The sequence below is a fragment of the Quercus suber genome, unplaced genomic scaffold (assembly GCF_002906115.3).
Source record: "Quercus suber isolate HL8 unplaced genomic scaffold, Cork oak 2.0 scaffold_2, whole genome shotgun sequence".
NCBI classification, from domain to species: domain Eukaryota; kingdom Viridiplantae; phylum Streptophyta; class Magnoliopsida; order Fagales; family Fagaceae; genus Quercus; species Quercus suber.
In genome coordinates this window covers 4,037,634-4,060,862 of record NW_027069469.1, presented here as the reverse complement: position 1 = coordinate 4,060,862, position 23,229 = coordinate 4,037,634, and the positions used below count along the sequence as shown (strand labels likewise).

Here is a 23,229-nt window from a genome sequence, read left to right as displayed (position 1 = left end):
AGTCAATCAAGGCCTTTAAAAAACCCTCAAGTCCACAACGTTTGACCTTAAGATCAAAATTGTAGTTGCAGTTGTCACTCGATATAAAATGCAAACCCCTTCCTTGGTTGTAGCCAACTCATACGGGTTAATATTAGATAGGACAACAATGTTGAAGCTAGGTAGATGTCAATGAAAGATTGAAAGTAATAACATCGTTTTGGTATATGTGTATTTGACATGGGTTGACATGAAGGGCTATGTATATCTGTATATAAAGGAATTTGGTAGGAATATTTTGAAATTTTTTTTCAGAGGTGCTACTTTCTATGTAATATTTGGGTAAATGAATGCACAGTAGATTTGAGAACATTGGAAAAAGTGGCAAAAATGGAAAAAGAAAGAGTAACCTGACCTTTTGGAAATTGGAATCACTTACACACAAAGAGATCAAGCAAGCCTTAGCTTGAGTGTGAAACATATATAAATATTTGTAAGCGTGGAGAGCATGACTGTAGTGGATTTGAGGGCTATTCAGCTTCGACACTCATTCCTTAAAGCTTGAAACAAAATCTCTTGCATGACCAAACGGAAGGAAAAGAGAAGAGACATAAGTACCAGAATAGCAAGAGGTGAGAATAGGAAGAGGTGAAAGCGTAACGTTAGGATTAGTGATAAACTTTGGGAATACTATGATTTATTGAGTAATAGTAAAAGAATTTATGATGAACTATTGGGTAGCTGTTAAACAACTTTAATGAAAAGAGGGTAAAAATGTTAAACCCTAAGTTAGAGCGTCATATGGCAGGAGCTCATGCACTTCTACATGAGGTCTCTGCTATTATATATATATATATATATATTGATGTGTTTTCGTTCTTCTTATGTATATAATTTTAATTTTAATAATTTTATACATAAGATAGTTATCAATATTTGATTATCTTGAAATTTTGTAAGCTTGAAGAATATATTATAAGAAAAATATATAATTCAACAAATTAATTTTTCAAAATATATATAATAAAAAATTATTAAGTGAAATAATTTTACCAAAAATTATGTCATGGAAGACTCTACTAGTTCTGACATACTATCCTCGACTATTGCTTAAAATTATTGAAACTAAAGCAACAACAAATTAAAGTAACCCCACTCACGCATATAGCTAACCTTATTTATTTATTTATTTATTTTTTTTGAGAGGTCCATATAGCTAAGCTCACTCATAATCTTATCACTGTTGAGGGTCCAGCCCACATGATAGCGGATAGCCTATTCAATGGGCTTGTATCAAGAATTCTACTCCTTGAGCACTAGACCATTTTCTTAGGTGTATGTATTCCCTCTGTATCACACACTTATTACAGAGAAAAAAATTCCTCGGGAATGACCTCAATATACTTGCTAGAAGTTTCGAACCCAAAGTCTTATGGAAATCAAGAGGTCTTGGGTTTGATTTCTATTGTCAGATTGGACACTGTACTATGAAATGTACTAAGATTATACAATTCCTTGGTTGAGTAGTCCTGAAACTCTCTACTTATCTGAAATAAGTACAATGTTATATTCCCTGAATCTCTACTTTATCTGAAACAAGTACCATTTTATAGTCACTGAAGAAAATATATTAGCATTTAAGACTGCTCCAAAAAATCATTGAAGGTTGTCTGCATATATGCAACTTAATTATCAATGTTTAGATTATATTCTTGGGATCGGAACAGGCATGCAGGGTACTTATTATGCACATTGCTGAATTTTATAGTCTCTTCTTCCTTTTCTCTTTCTACGAAACAGTTCGTCTCCTGTTTGTTCCTTGGTTTGTGCAGAAAATCTACATGTATTTCAGGAGGAGCAAGTGAGATGTGATTCTGGGGTTGCTGCTTGTCAACATGGCTTAGTATATTCATTGGTTGTTTCATTGTGATTGTGAATTAGATTCAAAGATCAATATTCTAGTAGGTAAAGTGGTGAGGAAAGAGAACGTGGCTTTTCTTGATTCAATTAGTTTATTAATTATATTCCCAAATAATAATAGATTGTTACCAATTGATTTAGAATTTTTAGAATTTAAAGAATCAAAAAACTTTGGCATCCAATTCTATTTCCATGTATGTGAAAAAAAGAAGAAGAATAAGAATATAGGTTGTGACTCTAAAAACAATAAAAAGAGAGACCTGGTTACTCATGTTACATTCTGATTTTTGCAAGGTTAAAGTAGAATAGAATGGAAAATAGAGTGCAAGAACATAATTGAAAGAATGAATGAATGGTGTACAGCAGAGGAGAAATGCTATTTTGACACTAATTTAGTGTCAATACAAATTTTGTGGACTGAAGCAATAGCATGACAATGTTTTGAATATGATACATATTAATATTCTTTTGAATAGTTAAGATGGCTTTCCCCAATTAGCTGTTTCATCAATCTACCAATAATCCCCACAAGAACAAGCTCCATCTTTGAAATGATGAAACCGATTTGTGTCCCTTACAGAAATCTCCCTCCCTTCTTATGAGGAGGTAAGAGGTAATGGACCAGGTCTGATTAGCTTCCAAAGCAGCAATCTCAGATGCCATAGCATCCTGCCAATTATGATTTTAACTGCCTCATGGTAAGATGTAGGTTCAGGGATGGTAGAAATGAGAGAGTAGAAGTGGGCATAATTGGAGGATAATTTGGATGAATTGAGATAAGTGGACAAAGGAAAGGGATTACCTGACTTGTTGGCAGAAGGAGAGGGGTCATTACCAGTGACAACTGTGCTGCATTTGAAGTCAGTTAAGTAGGCAGGAGGTTTTTGAAATTCTGGAAGATTTCCTTAAAGGAATAGAAGAAGGGATGGTAGAAGGAATAACAGGCTAACAAGATGAAGATGGGTGAGAAGGTGTGGAATCAGCAGAAGGATTAGATGGTGTGGATTCTGCAGAATTGTTAATAGGGAAATCTGCATAAGCTGGAATAAGAGTTTCAGTGGGTAAAACATCTAAAAGAATAGCATCATTAGCATCATGAACATCATGATTAGAATTATAATGAGCATCATGAGTGGAAACCTGTGGGATAGAATCTGTAGAAGTGGAATTAGGAGTGCCAAAAAAGGGAAAATCAAATAAGGAGGTAGGTGGTTGATCTACAGTAGGAAAAAGATGAGGTAAAGGGATATTTGTGTGTGGAGAGAAATTATTTGAAGATGAAATGAAAGGAAATATAGTTTCAAGAAAATGGACATCCCTTGACACAAAAAGTCTTTTGGTAGTTAAATCAAGTAATTTGTATCCTTTGACACCAAATGGATAGCCAAGAAACACACAGGATTTTGACCTAGGATCAAACTTTGATCTATTGTGGGATAGAGTGGAGGCAAAACAAAGGCAACCAAAGACCTTTAGATGAGTAAAGAAAGGAGGTTGCCATACAGTTTCGAATGGAGTTTTCTGGTTTAGGATTTTTGAAGGTAACCTATTTATTATATGGACAGCAGTCAACACACACTCACCCCAATATGAAATAGGAACATTAGATTGAAACTTTAATGCCCTAGCAATGCCTAAAATGTGTTGGTGCTTCCTCTCCACAACTGAGTTTTGTTGTGGAGTGGCAACACAAGAGTGTTGGTGAATAATACCTTTGTTTGCATAAAAATCTTTTAAGAAAAATTCAGGGGCATTATCAGTTCTAATGACCTTGATATTGACATGAAATTGTGTGTTGATCATGTTATAAAATGAAATAAGTAAAGGTCTAGTGTCAGCCTTTGATTTCATAAGGTAAATCCAAGTGCATTTANTGTGTCCCTTACAGAAATCTCCCTCCCTTCAAAGTTGGAGATAAATTTTATAACAGCATGGCAGTCACCACATATTCTGAGATTCTGAATGACCTGAAGAGGAGAACCCGGACTAGTGCTCAAAAGCCCAAAAACTCCTGCTAACTTCTCACTGTGCCCACATAAAATCTGCTCCTTGTCCTGTTCCTCCACATCTTGGAGAACAAAGTCAGTATTAGGACGTAACCTAATTTTTCATCTCCATGCTCAATTTATCCAACTTTTCAATAATTTGGTCTATTTGAGGAGGTGACTTGTCTCCTGCAAGTAGCATGTGTACCTTGTTCTTAACTCAATCCAACTGCAGCCAGGATTCTTCCTCAAACCTAAACTCTTCATCATATTCCTCACTTTATCCACTTCAATCCACTTGCCCTCGGAAGCAATAAATGTTTGATAGAAGTATGTATTCCCTGGATTGCTTGGTTCTAACTTAAAGATTCTCTGGCAGCAATCTCACCTAAAGTCACATTACTGTGAACTCTACAAGAACTAAGCAAAGCTCCCCAAAAACACAAGCGTCAGGTTCAAAAGGCATAGTCTTAATCATAGAATAAGCCTCTTCAAGTTTTTTCCTACCCCACCAAGAAGTGTTACCATGCAAGCATAATGCTCCATCCTAGCTTCCATATCATGCTCTTGTGAGATGCTATTAAAGTAATACCACCCTCTCTTCAGTTAGGCCATTCTGGGGCATGCAGATAATACACAAGTGAGCTTATAAAATCAGGCTTCTGTCCATTAGTCTGCATCAAGTAATAATATTTCCATAGTTCCTTAGCCATTCCATGCATAGCATATCCACCCATAATTGCATTCCAGCACACCAATTTTTTGTGCATTTCTCAAACAAAGCCAGTGGCATCATCCACAATGGTAAGAAAAAATTTGAAACCATCATGAGTGAGTTTAGCAAATGGCCCCCAAACATCACAATGGATCAAATCAAAAGCATTGTTTGAAATATGATTAAAGGATGGAAATGGGAGTCTTTTCTGTTTGGCAATTGGACAAAGGACACAATTCTTATTGCTGTGAAAGGTTTGTACATCAGGAATGGAATTGTGTAAAGCATGAAACTTACTGTCTGAGACATGTCCTAATCTCATATGCCAAAGATAAGGCTTGGTAACACTAGGAATAGACATAGAATCAAATACAGAGTTGACAAAGGATTTAAAAACAGACTCAAGGATTGAAGAAACTTCTGAAACAGGTTTGCAAGGTGATGCAGTGTGCAGCAGATACAGATTGTCATGTAATTCACCCACTCCAATCGTTTTCCAACAGGTGAGGTCCTGTATGAAGCACAAATGTGATAGAAAAACAAGGCAACATTAAAGTGTTTTGGTTAATTTGCTGACAGAAATTAGATTGAAGTTGAAAGAAGGAACACATAGTACATTTTCAAGTTTCAAAGTTGGAGTAACCTGAACTGTACCTATATGTGTAACAATAACCTTTTCACCATTAGGTAATTGAACAAATGTGGAAATGGAACTAGTAATGTGTGTGAATAAGGATAGGGAATGAACTATGTGGTCTGTGGCTCCGGTATCAAGAATCCATATATCAGTACCATAGGCAGTTTTATTGACAGGATTAATGGCAAAAATTGAATGATGTAAATCTAAGGAAGCATAATCTGACCAAGGTTCATACACATTACCTGAAAGGACAGAATTTGCTAAGTGTAGTGCATCATTAGCAGCACCAGATGTGGAAGCATGATGGGAACTGAGCATTGAGATCAGTTGTTGACACTGCTCTGAAGTGAAGGGGAAAGAATTGACTTGATGAACACCAGAATTGCCAAGATTGCCTTGATCATTTTCAGTCAAGACTTGATTGACCATAGCCATTCTACCTTTTTGCTTGTAACCTGGAGGAAAACCCACCAATTTGTAGCATTTTTCCATAACATGACCAAGCTTCCCACAATGACTACATACAGGCCTTCCTTTTACACTTACTCCTCTAGTATTCTTATTGTTTCCTTGATTGAATCCTTGATTCTTGACTGCAAGAGCAGTTGATTCAACTGAAGGAGCAATATTGAACCCTGAAAGTCTATTCCTTTCTTCTTGAATTACTAAAGAAAATGCCTTATCAATGGAAGGACTAGGCTCCATCATGAGTATTTGTGTTCTGACCTGAGAATAGGAGTCATTCAATCCGTTCAAGAACTGCATGAGAGAATCTTGATTCTGAGAGGTTGTGATTTTATCATTCACACCACAGGTGCATTTTCCACATGAGCAACAAGGTGAAGGCCTGAAATTCAGTAATTGATCCTAGGCAGCTTGAAGATCAGTGAAGAAACCTGTTACTATAGCAGCACCTTGCATCATAGTTGAGATTTGCTTTTGAAGCTGAGAGATCCTTGGTCCATTTGCTTGAGAAAATCTTTTCTTGAAAGTATTCCACACTTCAAATGCAGTATCTCTGTAAATCACACTAGCAGTGAGGTGAGGAGAAACTGAATTCAAGATCCAAGAGGAGATCATTGAATTGCATTTTGACCAGGCTTTCTTCTCTAGTGGTGTGACTGCCATTGAAGCATTGACAGAGTCATCGACAAATCCGAGCTTGCTTTTGGCATCCAAAGCCATTATCATTGCTCTGGACCACATAGGGTAGTTATCCTCAGTTAATGGTTGAGTAACCAAAATAGCACCTGGTGTTTCACCATGATGTAAGAAAAATGGACTACGTGGATCTTCCATTGGAGTTAACTCTCGCTGAGAAGAGGAAGATGAACCACCATTTTCATTTTGAGTATTCGACGCCATTGAAGAAGGCTCGAGCTCTGATACATGTAACAAAATAGAAACGAATAAGAAAATATGAACACAGAGAGAGAGTTTGAGAGAAAAGATTAGAAACTTTCTTTCATTAACTGTGTTGTTATGAATCTGTACACAATCCAAGCATATATACATCTCTGTAACTAATTCCCAAAACAGGGACTAACTAACTAACTAACTGACCTAAACATTAGGAAATCAGTTATAGCACGTGTGGAAATCAGTTACATCACACGTGAGATACAATCAGTGTTAAATTAATTATCTAAGCTACATGCCGTTTAACTACTGATCTAAAATAATTGTTGTGTCGTTTATCTCTTCTTTTCCTTCTTCTTATCTTCTGGTCTTTTCTTCTTAACTATTTGATAGAATCCCTTTCTAAGAGAGAAGCAATGGGCTGCCTTCCCATGCATTGGCTTCACTCCCACAATTTGCATCTCTCTGAAAAGTTCTAAAGCTTCCATGTCTTTCCCATTTTGAGAACAACTGCCGATCATTGATGTCCAAGAAATAACATTCAATTCCATCCTTTGGCCTTTGAATTGCCGGAATACCTCCACTCCAGTGCATCGTTAACTTGACCATTTCGTGAGAGACCTGTAATGAATACATTGCAAGCACCTATGTCCATTTCATTTATTTCATGAAAAACTTGTGACATTTCTAGGGTGCAGGCACACTTGCCATACATATCGATAAGTGCGGTGACCAAACGCTTGTCCGAATCGAAACCCTGCTTGGTCACATAACCATGAATTTGGATCCCCAAAACTAAATCCTCTAGGTTTCCTATAGTCGGCAGAACACTAGAAATGCTACCAATCGGGCTAGAAGCCTTCAAAATGCATTTTTTGAAACATGAAAACCGCCTCATTATATGACCCACTATGGTTAAAACCGGCAATCACACCATTCCAAGACACCAAGTTGTATAGACGATAAGGCTGAAGTGTCTTGAATCCATTTTGTTTTTTTGTTGATTTTTTAAAATTTTTTTTTTTGGGTTTTGTGGGGTACTGGTTGAAATTAAACCACATCAAAATCCTTCAATCTTAATATAATATACTTATTAAAGATCGATTTAGTATTTTTTGTAGCTAAGATACTGTTCTTTAGATGTTATATCTTAGATTTTTAAATTAAATTTGACTATTAATTGTATTGACTAATGAATTGTACGGTTGACTTAGTAATTCCTTGAAAAGACAATTTTTTTTTTTTGTTGTTGCATCAATTAATACAATCACATAATTGAATTTAATTAAGAAACCTAAGATACAATACCTAACGGGATTAATCCTAAATTTTTTTTTTCCATAGAAAAAATACTGCTTAGAATTAAATCCAGAGTTAATGTCATAAAAGAAAGATTTAACCTTTATTTTCCTCCAGTAGACATTATGAGATAAGCAATGCTAAATTAGTGGAACAAAATTGATAAAAAATTTGAAGAAGAATCAAAGGCAATAAGAAAGAAGAAAACTCTTCTTACATAAAGAAATTATTCTCACAAAAAAAAGCCAAATCCTTTCTTCTGTAGTTTTTTATTTTATTTATTTTAAATTTTATTTTGATTGATTTTAGCATCCTTAAATAGTAGAACAAAGTAGAGTTCAAGTAGAGTTTTAGTTCAACTCATTTTCCAAACATACATGGCTATCGAAGTCTAATTTGGTCTACTTTCGTCTAATTTGGTTTAGTTCGGTCTACTTCGGTCCAATCGGGTCCACTTCAGTCCAATTTGGTCCAATTCAGTCCATTTAGTCCACTTCTATCCACTTAGGTCCAGTTCGGTCCAATTGGTCCATTTGGTCACATCGGTCCAATTCAATCCAATTGGCCCACTTCGTCCATTCGGTCCAATTGGTCTATTTAGGTCCAGGTCGGTCCAATTCAGTCCATGTGCTCACTTCAGTCCAATTTAGTCCACTTCGGTCCATTTCGGTCCACTTAGGTTCTATTCAGTCCAATTCGTCTACTTCGGTCCACTTCATTTATTTGGTCAATTTCAGTCCAAAAAGATCCACTTCGGTCCAATTGGTCTATTTCGGTCTAATTCAGTCCATTTGATAACTTCGGTCCTATTCAGTCCAATTGGTACACTTCGGTCCAATTTAGTATACTTCTGTCCATTTATTCTAACTCAGTCTAGTTCGGTCCAAGTCCTTCAGTTAGTCCATTTCGGTTCAAATCGATCCACTTTTGGAAAATTCGGTCCATTTGGTCTACTTCGGTCTATTCGGTTTATTTCCATTTACATTGGTCTAGTTTGGTCCATTCGGTCCTTAAACCCATTGTGTTTTTCATATTGATCTAAAGCTCTTGTAATATTTTTTTTAGGAGAGATGGGATTGTTTGCATTGTCTCCACCACACCAAAGAATTGATGGAGAGTGGAGAGAGTGACCGGTCTGGAGTAATTGTTTACAAATGGAATGAAAAGAATAATAGAGTAAAACACTGGAAGTGCCAATTGTGCTGACTGCTGAGTATGGTGAAATGCCCCACCATGTCAACGAGGGTGGCATGTTTCCTATGATGATGGGTTCACTCTATATTAGTCACATTTGGCTCAAGGTGAAATATTAGAAAAAAAGAAGTGTTGATAGTTGCTTCCTAATACCATGATATGTGTTTTGCATCTGATCCGGATTGTAATCATTTGATGCTTTAGAAAAGAGAAGTGGCAACTGTTAAAATTTGTTGTATAGTTGATAAGGCTGAAGAGTCTTGAATCCATAATGTTTTTTTTTTTTTTGGGTTTTGTGGGGGTACTAGTTGAAATTAAACCACGTCAAATCCTTTGATCTTAATATAATATATTTATTAAAGGTGGATCTAGTATTGTTTGTAGCTAAGACATTGTTCTTTAGATGTTATACCTTAGATTTTTAAATTAAATTTGACTATGTAATTGCATCGACTAATGAATTTTACGGTTGAATTAGTAATTCTTTGAAAAGACAAACTTTTTTTTGTTGCATCGATTAATACAATCACATGGTTGATTTTAAATGAGAAACCTAAGATACAACACCTAAGGAATTGATCCTAAATTTTTTTCCATAGCAAAAATACTACTTAGAATTAAATCTAGGGTTAATGTCATAAAAAAAGAATTGACATTTATTTTCTCCTTATAGACATTGTGAGATAAGCAATGTTAAATTAGTTGAACTACATTGATAGAAAAATTGTAGAAGAATCAAAGGCGATAAGAAAGAAGAAAACTCTTCTCACTGAAAAGGCCAAATCCTTTCTTCTATAGTTCTTATCTTATTATTATTATTATTATTTTTTGTTTTTAAATTTTATTTTGATTGATTTTAGCATCCTTAAATAATAGAGCATAGTAGAGTTCAAGTAGAGTTTTAGTTCAACTCATTTTTCAAACATTCATGCTTATCTAAATACTTGGACTTTCGAAGTCTTACGTACCCAGTCATGAGAATTAATTTAAGGGTAAAGGTTTTTTTTTTTTTTTTCCTGAGGGGAAAAGGTAAAGGTTAATTTGGTTTGCTAACTATTGAAGTTTTATTTTCTTATGTCTACCTTTCTCAGTAAAAAAGAAAAAAGTTTTATTTTCTTATGTGGATTATCACCAAAAAAAAAAAAACTGCCGTTGCTTTTAAATTTTTTTTTTTTTTTTTTTTAAAAAAAAAAAAAAAACTGCCGTTGCTTTTAAATTTTTTTTTTTTTTTTGGAGAAGAACCGTTGCTTTAATCTAAACTAATAAAATTTTGTATCAAATCATAAAATCAACAAATATACAATAACAAAATTGTTATAAGAGAAGGAGAATTAGTGATAATGGTAAAGAGAAAAAAAAATTTTTTTTGATAAAGAAAGAAGAAGAAGCCTTGTGCTTAAAAACAAATTGCCACTTCTCAAAGAAAATTTTTTGTTTTTTGTATTGATTTTATGATAGAAGAAAAATGTGAAGAAAAAAAAGTATAGAAATTGATAATAATAATAATTAGTTTTTGTGTTTATTTCAAAAACTAGTAGAAAAAAAGATGATAAAGGAAAAAAAAATTATTATTTTTATTTATAAATTTTTTTCAATTTGGCTCAATCATTTGGCACATACATGATTTTTAAGCCAAACTTTTAAGCCAAACTTTTAGTATATATTAAATAGCACATTATATGATATGAAATGATACGAATATAGATGAGAAAGTATCATGACCAAAGCATGTGTAATATTTCTAATGCTCTATCCATAAACACGAAGCCTGGAAAAAATAATTGGCCCCCAAAATTCTAACCCCACTTTATAACAAAGCCCAAAATTCATGGGCTTTTTTAGTTACCCCAAAACTTTTAATATATTTCCCACAACCCCACCTCATCCTTGTAGCCCATTCCACTTTCCTTTCTCAAAATTGGTACAGTGAGTCACTGACATGGCTTTTGCTAACAATCTTACTCAAAGCCTCCTCAGCCATTACAAGCCATTAATAATAAGTGGGAAAAAGATCAGGTCTTGCGTGAACATCAACCAGACTGAACCAAGTACAAAACAAGTACAGACAAAGAAAAGGTGCTTAAGGTGCAACACCCTTTACTTGGACAAAGATAATTCCCCAACTGCTTGCTCCTTCCACGGCCACACCACTGGTATGTATCAGATGTGCTATTATCTTTATCTATATCACATGCTCAATTAAACAATAGCTTTTTTTTTTTTTTGGTTTATGTATGAGTGTGTAACATTCCTTCTAAATTCTAATATTCATTGCTATTGGAAAATGTTTTATCATGTGCTTGTGCACATGTTAGTGAATTAACTTTTATAAAATGCATATCTTCATAGTAGATGACACTGTTTTTCAAGGTTTCCTTTTTATAGACAGAGTAATAGAGTATAAGCTTTAAATTGAGCTAATCAAACTTGAAATTACCCTCTGTGAAAGAAAAGAAAATGTTACACCCAATTGGAATTTGGTTAGGAAAATGTAGAAGTGTTGATGATTGTTGATCTATGCAGTTTAGTGAAAAGTAAAGAGAAAATGGAAAGAAATTAACATAAAGAATATAAATGGTGCTAGAAATACGGTTAAATGATAAAATTCATTATTTTCAAGTACCATAGGTTTTTGGGACAATTGGCAATTTGTCAAGATATCGGAGAAGGTGATACCAAGTTTGAACCACGTCTCTGCCAATCTCATGTGTTGGATCTCACTTATTAAGGGGGAGTTTGGGATAACACGGGAGAAGTGTTGGAATTATGGTTAGATGATTAAATTCAAAATTTCCTAATGGCTTAAACATTTGGGACTATTGGTAATTTGTCACATGGTTCTACTGTGTGCCTACATCCACAAGAGTTATATATACACACATACACATATAGTGATATAACCCTAATCTTCTCTGGTCCACTATGCTGCACTCACCCTCCACTCATTCCACCCATGAGACCTGAATACCAAGACCAATGTTTCTTTCTAAATCTAAATATGAGCCTCTATCTCTAACAAAAAGGCTTCAAGATAGATGTTGCAGAGGGACGGCAAACTTTATCTGGTTCATATGAGAATGGAATCCAGAAAGCAAAGAAAAATACCTAAGAGAAATTGTAACTACAAATAAAACTTATTTAAAGTTCTCTTGCCAAAATGTCCATAAGGAACACAATTTAAAATCATCAATCTGTCACCGTTTGTAAATATACACCTTTTTTCCCTTCTGTTTTCATATATCACAGTTCACATAGAAATTTATTATGTGATCACAACTTTTCAAACCTTTTATGCATTTCATTAATTTTTTTTTTTAAAGCTGCTGTCATTTGATATTGGGTTTCTATAACATATGTAAAACCATTGTGTTTTTTTATTTTTATTTTTTATTTTATTTTATTTTTTAATATTATTATTTTATTTATTTTTTTATTTATCAAAGCTTGTAATGTTTGTAGGAGAGAAGGGATTGTTTGCATTGGCTCCACCACACCAAGGAATTGATGGAGAGTGGAGTGACCGCTCTGGAGTAATTGTTTACAAATGGAATGAAAAGAATAATAGACCAAACACTGGAAGTGCGAATTGGAAGAAAAGATGGAGCTGTTGTGCTGAGTATGGTGAAAATGCCCCACCTTGTCGACGAGGGTGGCATGTTTCCTATGATGATGGGTTCACTTTGTATTAGCCACATTTGGCTCAAGGTGAAAGATTAGAACAAGAAGCGTTGATAATTCTTACTAAGACCATGATATGTGTTATGCATCTGATCCAGATTGTAATTAGCCTATGATGCTTTAGAAAATAGAAGTGGCAACTGTTAAAATTAGTCGTATAATTGATAAGGCTGAAGAGTCTTGAATCCAGAACGTTTTTTGGTTTTGTTGGGGATACTGGAAAGCAGGTCAGTTTGACTAGAATGTTAGAATCTACTTTCTGTGTTTTGTAATGATGGATCCCATTTGGGATCTCCCAAATATATGAACACAATTTTATTTAATTATGAGCAAGAAAGTATGTATTGACACTAGATACTACTTTAAAAAAAAAAATGTATTGACACTAGAAGCTACTTCAAGTAGATTGTTCATAAGACATATCTTGGCACTTCATAGTTCATACATTCCTGGCTACTCTGCTTGGTAATTTGGCCTGTGGATGTGCAAGGCAGCTAAGCAATTTGTGAGAACCTCACATAAATTTTCCAAATTAGGATGACATATTAGAGCACATATAAAGATTAGACTCTCTTTTCATCTGATGATGGAACTAAACTTCATTTCAATAAACTAGACAAATATCTTAGTAGAATCATTTGGGTTGATACTCAAAACTTGAAGTTGTACAAATTGTTGTTTTCAATCAGAGATGAAAGCTTGTTCAATAAAACCATTTCATCTCAATATGTCAACAAATCAGGCTTCCTAAGTTATATCATATTACACTGAAATCAATGGCATTAAGGTTTCCATTGGCAGTTCAAGCATGGCTAAGAGAAAATGTAGCAGCCACGTATGAAGAGCTCTCAAGATTTTGGCCAAATGGTGACTGTCAAGCAAGTTGAAAACTGAAAAGCCTTGATATTCATTACTGCATTTGTAAGATTCACTTGCTACCCTGCAGCTACAAAGCAATCATGCATATTTGTCAAATCAGGCTTGTTTACCAACAATTCTTCTCACATCTTTGGCTGCACCATGGTTTGCACACCCTGTCTCCCATACATTTGAAGCAGACAAACTGTGCCCCCCCACCCCCCTCTCTTTTTGATAATTTGATAGTTGGGGAAAGGGGATTTGCCCTGTTACTATTGAAAACATAGGGATGTGCTAGTTGAGTTACAAGGTCTTGGCAAACCATACCAAATGTTGAAGCTAAAAAAGAGGACAAAGCAACGTGAAATTGCTGATAATCATGAAGGACAGCAGGTCTCAAGAGGGTGACCCTTGAGATCCTTCTCAAGCAGCAAGATTTCTTTTTCTCAATTCAGTTTATCACTTTCATACTTTCCAAGTATTCTACCATTCCTTATTCAAAAATTGAATATCACAGAGAGAAGTCTTAAGCAAAATGGAATTCACTTTCAGCATATGTGCAAAGTCGATCATTCTTCCATTACCCAAAATCACTATAGGTCCATATTTCAGTGCTACAATGACTCAATTAAATGTGGCTTTATCCTAACTAAAAATTATGCCATTGGGATTGAAGTTTCCAGATTTTGGACCTTAAACAACTAAGCAGTGGATGAATTGATCAATTCCAAACAGATGCACAAACAATATTTCAACCACAGTAATCAAATACCAAATCTTAAAAGAAATAAAATGCATTTAAAGGATCCATCTTCAATTATGTGGCTCAACCTAGGACCTTATATAAAATGTATACATCATAGGTTACCAGACACCTTGACAGCCTCAATTCAATCAATGTTGGACATTTTTCACGTCTTAATAGAAGGCCTTGAGTTAAATTCACAGTGAAGTTCTAACTTCTGATTGAACATACATTTTGAACCAAACTCAACTGCAAATGCAAGCAAAATGAAAGTTTAAAATAAAAATCTTTATAATTTGAATTAGTATCAAGTTCATACACAACACCCAAAACCTTTCTCTCCCCTTTATTAACAATCCCACAAAGTAACCTAAAACGACTTAACAGTCTTGAAAGACTCATGAACATGCCTCAACATATCTTTGTCCTTATTCCACTCTGGTGTAGGAGCATTAACAAAATGAGCATAAAGCTTATTGTTAGCACAAGTCACAGAAATTAAACCATGTGCACCAACCCCATCAATCTCGTACACATAATAAACTTGCCCATTCTCATCCTTCCTCTCCTCAGATGTCACACTGTCGGCACTTGCTATCAAGTCCTGCAAGTTTACGTCTGACAATGCCAAGTTGTTCAAAACCGCATCCTTAGGAGCTAGCTGTTTAAACCCAGCAAGGAAAGTGAGGTACTCTTTCTCTGACTTTTTCTTTGGGTTGTAGAACTCACTGTCAGTTCCATTGGTACCCTTCTCAACCTTTGAAACTAAGCGTTCTTTCCAACCGTCTGGGACTTCATAGATGTACTCAGCTGAGTCTTTCTTGCTTGAGTTGCCACCATAGCCACCGTAGTTAGCAGCACTAGCAGCGGTGCCATAGTAGAGCTGGTAGGTTGGAGTGTCAGCTAGTGAAAGAGGAGAGGAAGTTAAAATTGTGGTGGCAAGGACTGTGGCAGTTAAAGTGGTTGTCATGGTGGTAGTTAAGGGTGATTTGGAATTGGAAGGTGGGATAGGGAGGTGGGGCTTGGTTGAAGGTGGAGTTTGAGGTGGTTTTGTAGGGGTTGTAGTGGTGGAGGAGAAGAGGGCTGAGGGTGAGAATATGGCGGCCATGGAATTGGATGGATAGGTGGGTGTGGCTCTGTTTTTTTGTGTTATCCTCTGTGATGTTTGAAGATGGTAAGACTTTTGCCTTATCCAATAATATGGTAAGAGCTCAGTTTGCTTTAGGATGCAAGATTGATATCACGTGGATGTTGAAATTAGGCCACTGGCACAACTATTAGTCCATACTCAATAATAGTTGCTTGTGTGAAAAAATTTGACAATTTGTTTTTTTAAGTAAAAAATGAAATAAGTAAAAAATGAAAATAGTAAATGAGATTTATAAGTTTTAGTTTCGAACTCTTCTTAAATTAAATGATGTTATTATTTTCTAACAGAGTATAATTGATGCAATATATTAAAATTTCTAAATCAAGCTATCTATATTTGTTATTTGAAAATTGTAGGGGCTCGTTTTGTGACCCAAGTCCAATGTGTATGGGATTGTGGGTTAATGGGCCCAATATAATAAATTTGTAGAGAGTGAGTTAAAGAACTGAGCTTTGGTGAATCTAACAACGTTTAGGATAGGTTTGAAAGATTATCATGCATGAACAACACACGTAAGGTTGTATGAATGTCTTATCCGAGGAGGCAAAGATTGTTATAGATTAATAAAACTGATTACAAGTGCAACTCTGGTTGCTACAGTGTTCCTTTTCTATTTTTTCGATCTTGCTCTTATGAAGGGTCTATTGCATTATATAGCTCCCTCCAGACCATCTTGATCTTACACTTGTCAATCATCTGAGTCCCCACTTGAGTGTCTGTCCCATCAGACACCTCTTTTGGCCCTCTGGGCGTTGCGGTAGCCAATGTAGCACTGTTCAAGGGTTTTCTCCACATAAATGCGGCCAAGAAAGTAGCTGCAATGCATTTAATACGGGGGTAGCAGCTTTCCATTAGATATTTCTGAATCCCCATTACTCTTTTACGTGTGTGATGGACATCCTTGTCACTGGAGCCTCTTGGAAGACCACCTTGATCGTTGGGATACAAATTGGAGCTGCCTTCAACAGGTCCGAGGGGGAGCTCATACTTGGACCACCTTTCGCTCCTTCCTTGCTCATGAGACTTGGGGCTGGATCCCATCACAAATATTCGCCCCTCCTCGGACATATCCACATCCTCGGATAAGGCCCAAGACCCAATATGTAATTTTAGGCCCTTTCCCCCACAATAGCCCCTCAAAACTCTGGCTTTTCTCTTCGTCCGAGGAGAAAAGGTGGGGTTTTGATTTTTAAGAGATCAGACTAGTTATTTCCTTGGTTTACACGTATGAAGATGCCGTTTTACGCGCCCCATAATTGCTGTGGACACTTCGCGCCTTGCGAGGTATAATTAATTGCTCTAGGCGGCTTTATGTTCCCCACATCCAACGGCGATGCGCGAATCCAATGGCTGACATTCTTTCTCTGGTTTTGAGCGTTGTAACTTCCACCCAACCCCACCCCCTATATAAATCACCTGGAGGTCCTATTTCCCCCATTTACTAGTCTTCAAGCTTTCCAGAGATCCTAAGCGCTCAAAATCTCAAGTTTTTTCAATCATTAAGTGTGCGTTTGGGAAGCACGTTTGCGCTTCCCAAACGCACGTTTGCGTTTTAGTTGTATTTTTTTTTTTTTTTTTTGCTTTTTGAGCCGAAATGGTTGATTTTTCCTGTGAACAGTGCATGGTGTGTACTGTTCATTGACTCACAAATTTCACTTTTTAACAACTTTTTCATTAAAAATGGGTCCCACAGTACTATTTACATATTTAAAAATTATTTTGCTACAGTGTTTTTTAGTTTTCAGTTTTCAGTTTTCAGCTATATCCAAACGAACCCTAAATTTTCCTAAATCTTTTCCTTAAGAAACCTCGTAAGGATTTCTCTTAAAGGTTCGGAGTTCAGTGCACCCTTCCTCGTAAGTGTTCATCTCTTTAGACTTTCAATTTCTCCTCAGCTGGGCTCCTCGACCTTCTTACCCTTTTTCTTAAAAACTCTTTCTTTGTCCTTCATATTCGCGTAAACATTTAGTGGACTCTCTGTTTGGTGTGGAGGGTTTTAGGGCCAAGTACCACATCCCACCGGGAGTGGGCTTGGATTGTCCCTCGGAACAGGTACTTACTGATAGACAAGTGGGTGAAGTCTTTAGGGTGCGTAGACACTTTAAATGACCAGATGAACTTAGGACTGACATGGCACGACGTCGTTCATATGTACGAGTGCCATTTCCTCGCTAGTGCGGGATATTACCTTAAGTCCCGGTCAGACGTTGTTAGGTTAATATCTTGCCTTCCTAAGTCTAACAAGGGCTTGAAGGACGGTTATCTGATCCCCTCTGGGGAGTGGCACAACGGTCTTCCTTGCCCAACCCAGGCAAGAGAGCTAGGTGGGGTACCTTAGGATTAGTCTCTTTAGGCAAGGGATTCATCCCTTCTGTTCTTATTTCTTTTCCAGTGATAATTTTCTCTGTTCTGACCACAGTTTTCCTCGGACATTTTTGCAGATAAGGTTCACGTCGCTCCGAAGCTCAGCCTAACCAACGTTCAAGCTCTCAACTTTCTCTTGAGGTCGGAGATATTTGTTAGCGAGGATGGACAGCTATGGGCCACTCATTTGATATTGGACTACAAGCCCCTGTCCTGCATATTTCAGGACACAGGCCAGGCAATAAGAGTTGGAAGCTCTCGTTTGGCTAGGATAGACGTTTCCAAGCCAGGATTTTTGGCTAGGAAAGACCTTCCTGCCGTCGTGCTGCCACCTCAGCCTACTCCTCAACCAATAGTTGCTCGGAGAGAAGAGTCGTCCTTGTCTCGCCACTCGTTGGACGCTGAGATCGACCAATTTCGTTTTGAAGGAGAGGAAGGGGCACTGGAAAAGCCTGTAGAGCTATCAGATTTCGAGACTGAGTCTGGAGGGTTTTCAGCCATCCACTAGCTAAGACTAATAGTTGCTCAGCCCGACACTAGTTCCGAGGAGGACGAAGGCATGGACCTAAGGCAAAGGACCGGTTTGAAGGGTCTGATGGCCAACAGAAATAAAGGGGGATCTACTTCAAAAGAAGTTCCCAAGACTTAGGCTACTCCCAATATCCCTCCTCCTCCTCCTCAGCTCCCAACCGACCTCGGATTGAAGGCTATCCCAGACTTAAAGAAGAAAAAGCCAACAAATGTCCAGGAGGAAGGAGAGATAGTACAACAAAAGGAGGCCAAGCAAACAAAGAAGGCTAAGGACCCCTGGGACAAGAGGGCCCTATCTGTGGAAAGCCAGAGGGACGTTGAAGTGCGCCGAGGAGTGGGACAGGAACGCCCAAGACGAGGCTAAGGTTAAGGCCCACTCCTGGCTAAAGGTTGAAAAGCAGCTGGGATCTATAAGGCAGGAGCAGGCTGTGCTGTCCAAGCAGCTGAAGGAGGCGGTAAAAGCTCACGACAGCGCTTTGGTGGTTTTGAAAACTGCAGAGAGGCAAACCTATATGTAATCGAGACAAACCTGGCCACAGAAAAGCAATCCATTCTAGATCTTAAGGTCGAGCTACAAAAAGTCAAGGACGCAGCTCGGGTGGCCAGGGAAGCTACTGAGGCCGCGGTGGTGGCAGCTTACGAGCGTGGGGTGACTGACTCGGAGAAACGGCTGGCAGAGGAGGTAGCCGTGGTTTACAGGGATTACTACGCCGAGTCCTAGGAAGTGGCGATGGATCGAGTAGGAGCTCCTGCAGACTCCGAGCTGAGGAGGGCTGAGAATGTTTATTTCCCTACTGATATTCGAGAAATTCCAAAAGCAGACCCTCCTCCCGAGCATCTCCTTCCTACCCAAGCCTCCCTTCCTGGAGGGGTTGAGGTGGGATAGGAGGCTCAGCCTCCAGCAAAGGATAAGGCCTCCGAGGACTCCCTTACAATCAAAGATGTGGTTGCCTAGGCCAAGGATGCAGCTTCTAAGCCCAAGATTGATGAGGTCCACTCCGGGGCTGCCGATTCCAAGCAAGATCCTCCCCCAGCTGAAGCTTAGGTGTAGGGCGTTTTTTTTGTAATTTTTCTTTTGAATATCCATTTTTGTAATGGTGATCTGCCATTAAACCTAATGTACTCTCCTTTCTTGTTTAATGAAGATGTTTTTCTTCTTTTTATCCTTGCTTCTTTCATTTAGTATGTTCTGAAGTTTATCAATATTGCTTTAATTTGCTAATGCTTTAAATAGTTTGGTTTAAGTATTAGTTGAAAAAGGGAAGAAGTTTTAACATCTATCTATACCATGAGTTGGTCTAAACCATTAAAGACTTTAACTTACACAGGATCAAAAATCCAAGAGGTTGGTTATAATTTTGAAACTGTTTTGCCACCTTGAAATGCTTTAAGTGATGCTCATGGACGAACATTTGTTTACATTTTTGTTGAATAGGGACAGGGCAGTGATCCGAGGAGCCAGGCTCCATTTAGGGTCCTGTTTATCACTTAGATAAACGTCTAAAGTAGTTAATTTCCTCAAGGCTTGTGGTCCGAGGATCCATGCAATACCTTGGTTTTGTTTAACATTTAGATAGTTGCCAGAAGTTATTAGTTTCCCCAAGGTTTGTGGTCTGAGTATTCATGCAAGATCTTGGTTCTGTTTAACACTTAGATAGTTGCCAGAAGTTATTAGTTTCCCCAAGGTTGGTGGTCTGAGGATCCATGCAAGACCTTGGTTCTGTCTAACACTTAGATAGTTGCCAGAAGTTATTAGTTTCCCCAAGATTTGTGATCCGAGGATTCATGCAAGACCTTGGTTCTGTCTAACACTTAGATAGTTGTGAAACTCATGACACGCAATTACAATAAATCAGAGTGCAAATAAAACTGCTTTTATTAATAATAATACCTTCTTAGGTTGTTTACATTCCACGGGCGAAGTACAGCTTTTTCATCTAAGTCTTCTAAATAATATGCATCTATTCCTGCAACTGAAGTGATGCGGTATGGTCCTTCCCAATTGGGCCCTAACTTTCCTCAAGCCGGGTTCTTGGTACTACCTAAAACTTTCCTCAGCACCAAGTCTTTTGGTGCCAGTGACCGTAGCTTTATATTGGCATCATACCCTTGCTTGAGTTTCTAGTGGTAATAGGCTAATTGGATCATTGCCTTTTCTCTTCTCTCTTCAATTAAATCCAAACTCTTTCCTAGCAGTTCATCGTTGTTGCTTGGAGTGAAGGTACTTGTTCTCAGCGTTGGGAAGCTAGTCTCTAGGGGAATGACAGCCTCGGCCCCGTAAGTCATGGAAAAAGGGGGTCTCTCCTGTTGACCGATGTGGTGTAGTCCGATATGTCCACAAGACGTGTGGCAGCTCTTCCACCCATTTTTCCTTTGCATCATCCAACCTCTTTTTCAGTCCACTGACAATGACCTTATTAACTGCCTCAGCCCGCCCATTTCCTTGGGGGTAGGTCAGAGTGGAATACCTATTTGTAATTCCCAAGTCACAATAGTATCTTTTAAAGGCCTTGCTATCAAAATGAAAGCCGTTATCCGAGATGAGAGTGTGAGGGATTCCAAATTGAGTAACGATGTTCCTCAAGATAAACTTTTTAGCATCCGTATCCCTGATGTTAGCTAGGGGTTCAGCTTCGACCCATTTAGTGAAATAGTCTGTACCGACCAATAGGTATCTCTTATTTCCTGCCGCTTTAGGGAAGGGGCCTACAATATCCAAGCCCTATTGAGCAAACAGCCAAGGATTGGAGAGAAGATTGAGGACCCCTCCCGGTTGGTGGATGTTTGAGGCAAACCTTTAGCATTAATCACACTTCTTGACATATTATTGGGCGTACTTCTTCATACCCGGCCACCAGTATCCTTGAGTGAGGGCTTTGTGAGACAGAGATCTTCCTCCTATGTGACCCCTACAAATTCCTTCATGCAACTCCTCAAGCAGTAATTCTGATATTTCGGGATGTATACATAGCAAATACGGCCCAGAATAGGAGCGCTTGTACAACTTGTGATCCTTGGACAGTCAGAACCGAAGAGCTTTTCTTCTTATCTTCTTAGCTTATGATTTCTCTTCAGGTAGTGTATCATCTTTAAGAAAGCTCACTATAAGATCCATCCAGCTCGGACCTACTCTGACTTGATGGATCTGAACCCCTTCCTTTTTGACTCCATCTACTCTACACAAGTCCTCAACAAGGATGACTCGAGGTAAAACTTGTGCTGAGGAGGTGGCAAGGGTGGCCAATGAATCCGAGTGCGTGTTTCCACTCCTAGAGACGTGTGACAAGTCGAAGAATTCAAAATTCGATTGCAAGCGCCTGACCTGACTCAAGTACTCCTGCATTCTCACATCTCTGGCCTTTAGCTCTCCCTTCACTTGGCCCACAACCAATCTCGAATCCGAGAAGACTTCCATTGCCTTTCCCCCCATTTTCTGTACCATGGCCATTCCTTGCAATAAAGCCTCATATTTGGCTTCATTGTTTGTGGCCGAGAACACTAGTCTCAATGATTTCTCTATGGTAACTTTCTCAGGAGATATTAGAACCAGCCCCACCCCGGACCCCCTTTGGTTTGCTGTGCCATCAACATACACTTTCCAATAAGAGGGTCCTTGCGCGGAGATTGTGCCAACCGATTTTCTATCCATGTTTTGCTCCTCCGCTACCATTTCTATCGGGGGTTCGGCAAATTCAGCAATTAAATCAGCGAGGATCTGGCCCTTGACAGAGGTCCGAGGCAAGTATTTGATATCGAAAGCCCCTAGAACTGTGCTCCACATGGCAATTCTTCCTATGTAATCGGCACTTTGGAGTACAGATTTAAGTGGAAGCTGAGTTAGAACAACAATTGTGTGCGCTTGGAAGTAGTGATGGAGTTTTCGCGTGGTATGCACTACTGCCAAAATTGCCTTCTCCAATGGTAAATAACGTATCTCGGCCTCATGTAATGATTTACTCACATAATAAAGTGGCCGTTGTATGCCACCATCAATTCGTATCAACACCAAGCTTACAGCATGAGGGGCCACCGCAATGTAGGTGAACAAAACCTCGTCGACCTCAGGGCTAGACATGATAGGTGGCTGGGATAGGTATTCCTTAAGTTGCTGGAAGGCCAAAACGCATTCCTCGAACCACTCAAATCCTTTCCATTTGTTCGTCAAGAGGTGAAAAGGTCGGCACTTATCCGCAGATCTAGAAATAAACCGATTCAAGGCTGCAATCATTCTAGTGAGTTTCTAGACTTCTTTGGGGGTTCCGAGGAGGTTGCTTATTCTGAATTGCTTTGATCTGGTCTGGACTCACCTCAATTCCCCTGTGAGTTACCATATAGCCCAAGAATTTACCAGACCCGACACCAAATGAGCACTTAGAGGCATTGAGATGTAGTTTGTGTTTCCTTAAGATGTCAAAAATGACCCCGAGGTCTCCCATGTGCTTGGATACCACTTTACTTTTTACCACCATGTCGTCTATGTAGACTTTAACACTCTTGCCCATCTGTGGCTCAAACATTCTAGTCATCATCCTTTGGTAGGTGGACCCCACATTCTTCAAACCAAAGGGCATCACTTTGTAGTGGTAATTTCCAATAGGAGTCACAAATGCTGTTTTTTCTTGATCACCCAGGGCTAGTAGTATTTGATGATAGCCTTGAAAGGCATCTAAGAAACTCTTCCGAGGATGGCCTACAGTTGCATCTACTAACTGGTTTATCTGAGGCATGGGGAACAGGTCTTTTGAACACGCCTTGTTTAAGTCTATGAAGTCCACACAAACTCGCCACTTTCCACTCTTCTTCTTTATAACC

The 23,229-nt window shown here is 38.1% G+C and overlaps 2 protein-coding genes and 1 long non-coding RNA gene across 3 annotated transcripts; 1 reads left to right on the top strand and 2 right to left on the bottom strand.

Moving 5' to 3' along the window:
• The first annotated feature begins 10,999 nt into the window (after window positions 1–10,999).
• LOC112018073 (uncharacterized) lies at window positions 11,000–13,092 on the top strand. The gene is made up of 2 exons (XR_010626338.1): window positions 11,000–11,244; window positions 12,551–13,092. It is a non-coding gene; the product is annotated as an uncharacterized LOC112018073 (long non-coding RNA).
• Window positions 13,093–14,639: 1,547 nt separating this feature from the next.
• Window positions 14,640–15,580, bottom strand: LOC112018091 (thylakoid lumenal 19 kDa protein, chloroplastic). Its single transcript, XM_024050593.2, has one exon. It carries the CDS (start codon window positions 15,478–15,480, stop codon window positions 14,743–14,745), a length of 738 nt encoding a protein of 245 aa, XP_023906361.2. The 5' UTR covers window positions 15,481–15,580; the 3' UTR covers window positions 14,640–14,742.
• A 5,895-nt stretch (window positions 15,581–21,475) lies between these two features.
• LOC112018084 (uncharacterized) lies at window positions 21,476–22,645 on the bottom strand. The gene has a single exon (XM_024050590.2). The coding sequence runs from the start codon at window positions 22,643–22,645 to the stop codon at window positions 21,476–21,478; it is 1,170 nt and encodes a 389-aa protein (XP_023906358.2).
• Window positions 22,646–23,229: the final 584 nt, after the last annotated feature.

What these genes read in the sequence shown, in the direction of transcription:
- LOC112018084 (XM_024050590.2), bottom strand. Translation starts at nt 22,645, where the DNA reads ATGATTGCAGCCTTGAATCGGTTTATTTCTAGATCTGCGGATAAGTGC.
- LOC112018091 (XM_024050593.2), bottom strand. Translation starts at nt 15,480, where the DNA reads ATGGCCGCCATATTCTCACCCTCAGCCCTCTTCTCCTCCACCACTACA.